This window comes from Penaeus monodon, chromosome 2, assembly GCF_015228065.2.
Source record: "Penaeus monodon isolate SGIC_2016 chromosome 2, NSTDA_Pmon_1, whole genome shotgun sequence".
In the NCBI taxonomy this organism is placed as follows: Eukaryota; Metazoa; Arthropoda; class Malacostraca; order Decapoda; family Penaeidae; genus Penaeus; species Penaeus monodon.
Genome location: NC_051387.1, coordinates 57,204,880 through 57,212,379, shown reverse-complemented (window position 1 = coordinate 57,212,379; position 7,500 = coordinate 57,204,880). Strand labels below are relative to the sequence as shown.

The following is a 7,500-nucleotide window of genomic DNA, read 5'->3' as shown; positions in this document are numbered from 1 at the left end:
AAATAATGAAAAAAAGAAAAGTTGAATTATAAAATTAAAAAAAAAAAACTTTCTTTTCTTTTCTATCTTGCTTTTTTCCCAAAGAAAAATTACAACCACACTCACTCTCTCCCTCTCTCCCCCCCCCCCTCCAGGATTGAGAAGGAGAAGAGCAAGTTCCAGGCCGAGGTCTACGAACTGACCCAGCAGCTGGAGAAGGTCACCCTCGAATCCGCCGGCTACCACAAGTCTGTGAAGAGCCTCAGCATCAGCATCCAGGAACTGAACTTGAAGATCGAGGAACTGAACCGCACCATCGTCGACATCACCTCCGCCAAGCAGCGCCTGAGCGTGGTACGTTTCGGGGGGGTGGTGGAGGTGGGGGGGAATTGGGGGAGGAGGTGGAGGTGGGTGGGGAGATTGGGGGAGGAGGTGGAGGTGGGGTAATTAGGGGAGATGGAGGAGGTTTGTAGTGAGATTAGGGAGGGGGTGGAGATGGAGGTGGGGAAGTGGATAGGTGGAGGAGGTGGGTGGTGAGATTAGGGAGGGGGTGGAGATGGAGGTGAGGAGATTGAGGGAGAGGTGGAGGTGGGGAGACTGGAGGAGAAGGGAGGGGGGTGAGTGGGTGGGAGTGGGGCAGAGGGGAAGTGGGTGGGTCAAGAAGTGGATGTGGAGGAGGTGGGTGGGAGAGGGGAGGAGAGAGAGAGAGAAGGAGTGAGGGGGAGAGGGAGAGGGTAAAAGGTAAGAGGGGAGGGATGAGAGGATTGGGGAAAGGAAAGGCTGAAAGAAAAGGAAAAAAAGAAGAATGAGAGAGGATAAGGATAAAGGAAAAAGATGAAAGGGAGGAAAGGAGATAATAAAGAAAAGATGATGAGGGTGAGAAAGAGACAGAGGAAAGGATATAACGAGGAAGAGAAGGGAAGGAGGAGGGGAAAGATTAGATAGAAGGAAGAAGAGGAGGAGGTGAATGGGAGAGAAAAGGGAAGAAGGAGAGGAGGGCGTTAGAGAAGGAGATGAAAGAGAAAGAGAAAGAAGGAGAGAGGAGGAAGCAGGAGAGATAGGGGATAGGAGGAAGGAGAGAGGGGAAAAAGAAATGATTTCATGGCAGGATATGCGGGGAGGAAGAGAGGAAAAGTTTGATTAGGAGAAAGGAAGAGAGAGAGAAAAATAGAATAGAGGGAAGGATGTAAAAAAAAGGAGAAGGAAAGAGAAGAGAGAAGGAAAGGAGGAAAGGAAGGAGATGGGAAGGAAGAGGAGAGATTTGGGAAGATGTGAAAGGGGGAAGTAGGAAGAGGAGGAGGAGGAGATTGGGATGACGGAGAAGGGGGAGATAAGAGAAAACGAAAAAAACGGAGAGAATTTGCATGCGCAGAAACGTATAGACAGTAAATGAGAATATGTTATTACAGAAGTGTGGATGACGTATGATCTTTTTTTTGTTTTCTTTATAACGCATATTTTTTTCTGTTCATACAATACCGTCACTTTTCACTCCAAATTTACCCACAAGGATACAGTGAACAAATGTATCCGGGAGTAGAAAAGATATGTGTGTGTATGTGTTTGTGTGTTTATATGTATCCGTGTGTGTCTGTGTACATTTATATTCATATTTGCATGTATGTACGCGTGTATTTTTGCATATGTACATATACTCTTATGTATATACACATATATGTGCATTAGTACATGCAGGAGTACGCATATAAATATATCTATATATATCTCTATACAAGCATACATGTATATTCATATGTAAATGTGTGTGTGTGTGTGTGTGTGTGCGTGTGCGTGCGTGTATGTATATAGCTATATGTATGTGTATCCACGTACTCTTCCTTCACCACATATTCTAATCAGCACCATCTGACCCTCCCCCCCCCTCCCTTGCCCTCGCCACCCTGCAGGAGAACGTCGAGATGACCAAGATTGTCCAGGAATACAAGGTCAAGATTGAGGAACTGAACTACACCATCAAGTCCGGCTCCACCAGCGCCGAGGAGTGGAGGAGGAGGTTCGAGCAGGAGGAGGCCGTAAGTTTTTTCATTGTTATTAATGTCATTTTATTGATGTTGTTATCATTATTGTATTGTTGTTATCGTTGTTTTCAGTAGTGTTATTGTGATTGTTATTAATGTTGTTATTATTATTATTATTATCATCATCATTATTGCTGAATTTATAATCAATGTTATTGTTATTATTATTGTCATTGTAATTAGCATTAATATCAACATTATTAAAACAATTATGGTCATTATTATATTATTAATTATTATTATTATCATTGTTATTACTATTATCGTGTTAATATTATTATTATTATTATCATCATCATGATCATTATCATTATCATCATAATCATTATTATCAACATATCAGTTATCATAATCATTATCATTATCAGTAATATCAATAATTATCGTGTTAGCCTCATCATTACGTCAAAATCATCATCATCATCATTTAGTTGAAGACAAGTTGATGAAAAAATATATTTAAATTCCATTGTTGCATTTTCCATCCAATGCAACAAGAAGAAGGAGAGAAAAAAGCTTCATTTTTCCTATTCTTTTCTATTTCCTTCTGTTCTCTTTTCTTCCCTCGAGTCCTCTCCTCCTCTTCCTTTCTTCTTCTTCATCTTCTTCTTCTTCTTTTCTTTTCCTCTCTTCTTTTCTCTTCCTCTCTTCTTTTTTCTTCCTTTTTCTTTTCTTTTTTTCTTCTTCTTCTTTCTTTTTCTTCTTCTTCTTTCTTCTTCTCTCTTTCTTCTTCTCTCTTTCTTCTCCTCTCTTTCTTCTTCTTTCTCTTTCTCTTCTTCTTCTTCTTTTTTCTTTCTTCTCTTTCTTCTCTCTTTCTTCTTCTCTCTTTTCTTCTTCTCTCTCTTTTTTCTTCTTCTCCTCTTTCTTCTTCTCTTCTTTCTTCTTCTCGTCTTTCATCTTCTCCTTTTTCTCCTCCACCTATTTGCGCTGTTCCATCCACTCCTCTTTCTTCCTCTCTTCCTCCTTTTTTCTCCTCTTTCTCCTCCACCTATTTGCGCTGTTCCATCCACATCATATTTTTCTTTCCCTCCTCCTCCTCCCCTTTCTTCTCCTCTTTCTTCTGTTCCTCTGTCTCTGTCTTTTCCTCTTCCACCTCCTTCTCTATCTCCTCCTATTTCTTCTCTTCCACCTCCTCCATCTCCACCTCTTATCTCCCCTTTCTTATCCACTTCAAAGCACTCTTCCACCCGTAGCGCCTCCACAAACTATCTTCTCTTCCTCTTCCTCCCCTTTCTTCTCCTCTTTTTTCGCTTTCTTTACCTTCTCCATCTCTATCTCCACCTCTTTTCCTACAGCTTCCTCTCCTCACCTTTTTTTCTCCTCTTTCTGATCCTCCTCCATCTCTATCTTCACCACCACCACCTCCCCCTCTTCCTCCTCCTCCTCCTCCTCCTCCTCCATCTCTATCTCCACCACCACCTACTCTTCCCTCCTCCTCCTCCCCCCAATCTTCTCCTCCACGCACCCCACCTCACCCCCCACAATCATCCACACCTCCCTTCCCTACCTCTTCTTCTCCCCCCCCCTCCCCCCTTCCACCCCCACGCACTCCACCTGACCGCTCTCCTCCACCCGCAGCGCCGCCGTAAGCTGGAGAGCGAGCTGCACTCCCTCAACAACGAACTCAACGCCCTCAAACGCTCCTACGACGAAGAGTGCGAACTGCGCATCGACATCGAGCGCAAATATAACAGCGAGGTGTCCCTTGTGCAGCAGTTCAAGAGCAAGTATGAGAGCGAGTGTCGCATCCGCGTCGAGGAGATTGAAGAGATCAAGTAAGTTATGTTTTTTTCTGTTGTTTTTCTGTTTGTTTTTTTTTCTGGTTCTTGAGGTCAGTTCTTTTTTTCTGTTTTCTTTTTTTTTCTCTCTCTCTCTTTTTTTTCTTCGTTTTTTTTGTTGTTGTTTGTTGTTGTTTTCTGTTTTTCTTCAAGTAAGTTCTTTTTTTTCTGTTTTTTTTTTTCTGTTTTTTTGGGGGGAGGGGTCCTATTTTTCTGTTTCTTCTTCAAGTAAGTCCTTTTTTCTGTTTTTTTTTTTTTTTGTGTGTGTTTTTCTGTTTTTCGGGGGGGGGGGCTATTTTTCAGGTTCTTCCGTTTTCTTTATCTTTTTTTGGGGGGGAGGATGGTTATTTTGTTTTGTAGATATTTTGCTTTATTTTTGTTGTTGTTGTTATTATTCTGTTTATGTAAGTAGTTTTTTCTTTCTTTCTTTCTTTCTTTCTTTCTTTCTTTTGTTTATTTTATTCATTCTATTTTGTAAGTCTTTTCTCTTCTCTTTTATCTTTTTTTCTTCTTTCTCTATTTGGTTGACGTTTTCGTTGTTGTTGGTGCTTTTCTTTTTCTTTTCTCTTCCTTTTTTTCTTCTTTCTTTCATCTTAATAGTTTTTTTTTGTTTTTTTCTTCGTTTTTTTCGGTTTATCTGGTGTTAGTTTCTGGAGGAAACGTTTTCTCGTTTTTTTTTAGGGTGATGATGGGGGATACTATTCTTTTTATTCTATTGCATCATTCTTTATTCTTTTCATCTCGATAGATAGATAGATAGATAAACAGATAGATGGATAGATATACAGATAGATAGGTAGAGAGACGGATAGACAGACAGATGGATAAATAGATAGATAGGTAGACAGATACATAAATAGAGAGAAATACAGACAGATTGATAGATAAATAGATAGATAGAGAAGTAGATAGATAAACAGAGAGATGAATAGATAGATAGATAAAGAGATAGCCATCTTAATCCCTTTACATCTAAGTAGGATATAATGCGATTGTGTTATACACACACACACACACACACACACACAAAATATATATATATATATATATATATATATATATATATATATATATATATATATATATATATGCATATATATATGCATATATATGATATTTTATATATATATATATATATATTATATATATATATATATATATATATATATATGCCCTGCCTCACACCCTGACACTAAATATTCATTTCTGTTACCTCATATTTTTCTTATAAAATCCACGAATTCACCCATAGTCTATAAAAAAAAAATCTATAAATTTAGGCCTAAGCGCGTGAAGGATGTGAATGAAACGACGAAGGAAAGGACAAGAAAACAAACGGATATATTTTTTTTCGGTTATATTGATCCCTTGAGGAAGCAATATGGCGAAAAAGTTTTCCGTATATTCATGTGTTTAATTGTTTTGTTTTGTTTATTTTGCATTCGTTGTTTTACTTATAGGATATTCGTGTGTATTCGTGTAATTCCTTGGTCATTCTACGTTGTTTTGTTTATAGGATATTCGTGTGTATTCGTGTGATTTTTTTGGTCTTCCCTTCGTTATTTTTATTTGTGGGATGTTCATGTGATTCTTTAGTATTTCTGCGTTGATTTTATTTATAGGATATTCGTGTGTATTCGTGTAATTCCTTGTTCTTCCCTTCGTTGCTTTATTCATAGGACATTCGTGTGTATTCGTGTGACTCCCTGTTCTTTCCTGCGTTGTTTCATTTATAAATATAGGATTATTTCGTTGTGTCTTATCTAAAATTGTGTTTTTTAAAGGGAATTATGCTTTTCTGGGATGAAGTCACCGACAGACAAAAAAATAATAAATAAAATAGATAAAAAATAACAATTACAAAAAACAGGAAATATAAATTAAAGAAATGTCAGAACACGGAAAAGTAGGGATTTTTTTTTCGTTTTGGGAAGTGAATATACTTTATAGATATCTTGTTCTTCGTGTTATTAAGATATGCTGTTTTTTATACTATTCTAGACATTATTTGAATATGATATTCTTGATGTTCTGAAGACAGAGATAGGCTCGATATTCTTAGAGTGATATACAGTTATCATACGCATTCTCTGAGTGTCCGAGAATGCGTACCTGCTTGACGCAATCGCATTTCTCTCATGTCCAGACTACTATACTTCCTTTTATATTCTTTGCGAAAAAGAAAGTGGATATTTTTATCTATTTTATGGAACGTAATATTCTGTGGAGTAGTAGTGTGTATATTCTTGATATCCTCAAGATATTTTTTGTATTTTTAAGAGTCTCAGTATATCTTTTTTCTTGATTTTCTCATGAGTACTGTATCCTTAGTATTCTCACTATGTTTATTCTTAACATTCTCATTTATTGTTGAGATACATGCAGTACGTATTCTTTATTCTTAAGACATACATCCTTACCACACGTATACACAAGTTCTTACTATTCACAAAACATAACCATACCCCCAATATCCTCAACACATGTACAACCACTTAATTCTACGTGCGTCCTACAGGAAGAAGATGACTGCCAGGATCGTCGAGCTCGAGGAACACTGCACCAGCCTGAATCAGAAGGTCGCTAACGTTGAGAAACAGAAGAGCCGTCTGTCACAGGAGATTGAGATCATGATCCTTGACTTGGAGAAGGTGAGTGGGTGGTGCGTGCTTGTGTGTGTGTGTGTGTGTGTGTGTGTGTGTGTGTTTGTTCTGTGTGTATTGGTCTCATTTTTTGTTTTTTTTCTATGTGTGTTTGCTTCTGTCTCTGTCTCTCTTTTTGTGTTGTGTTTTTGTGTCTCTCTCTGTGCTTCTTCGCCTGTTTTGTTCTCTCTCTCTCTCTCTCTCTCTCTCTCTCTCTCTCTCTCTCTCTCTCTCTCTCTCTCTGTATATATATATATATATATATAATATATATATATATATATATATATATATATATATATATATATATATATATATATATATATATATATATATATATATATATATACTTTCCCTACAGCTCTTTTCATATATGTGCGCATGTATGTTTGCGTCCATACATGTGTGTGTGTTTGTATCAGTGTTGTGCCATCCATATAAGTAAGTCTATGTTTGTTCTTGTAAGTCTATGTGCGTTTCTTTAGCAGCCTCTCACCCTAATGATGCGTTGAAATCCTCTTAACATGTATAATACCCAAGTCTTCTTTGTACAGATGAAACCACTATTTTCCCTACGACACGAGGTAGGAAGATAATAAGCTTGTCACATGTACAGAACCTAAGTCACCTTAGACTCGTTATTCTTAATATAAGGAGATCAAGAGAGAAAGGCCAACAGAATACTCAAAGATAGACTCAGTATGTATTGATAATGTATAATGTTTAATATATAGCAGTGGTCCTTAATCACTGTAGAGTCTCGGGCCCCTTTAAGAATCTGATGAAAGCATTGTACCCAAAAGTATTCCCATAAACATAACTTTGCAAGCGATGAGTATAATGTAATTTATTGATTTGGATTTGATTGTGTGTGTGTGTGGGTATATTTTTATAAATATTTATATTTATTATATATATATAGATTATATAATGATTATATATATAATAGTATCTATATATAATATAATATATATTATATATAATATTATATATATATATATATATATGTATATATATGTTTTTAAATCTAGAATCTTGGAGCCTCCTTTATTTCAATCTTAT

General features: G+C 37.0%; 1 protein-coding gene across 4 annotated transcripts in view; it reads left to right on the top strand.

The window, feature by feature from the left end:
• Positions 1–7,500, top strand: part of LOC119584137 (paramyosin, long form-like) — a 96,915-nt gene that overhangs the window by 52,708 nt on the left and 36,707 nt on the right. For 3 of the 4 annotated variants that reach the window (XM_037932675.1, XM_037932674.1, XM_037932676.1), the window contains 4 exons: positions 135–333; positions 1,887–2,012; positions 3,597–3,793; positions 6,315–6,447. In XM_037932675.1, the coding sequence (XP_037788603.1) occupies positions 135–333; positions 1,887–2,012; positions 3,597–3,793; positions 6,315–6,447 (655 nt within the window). Of the gene's footprint in view, positions 1–124; positions 334–1,886; positions 2,013–3,596; positions 3,794–6,314; positions 6,448–7,500 lie in introns of all 4 variants that reach the window. The other variant, XM_037932677.1, reaches the window with a different exon arrangement.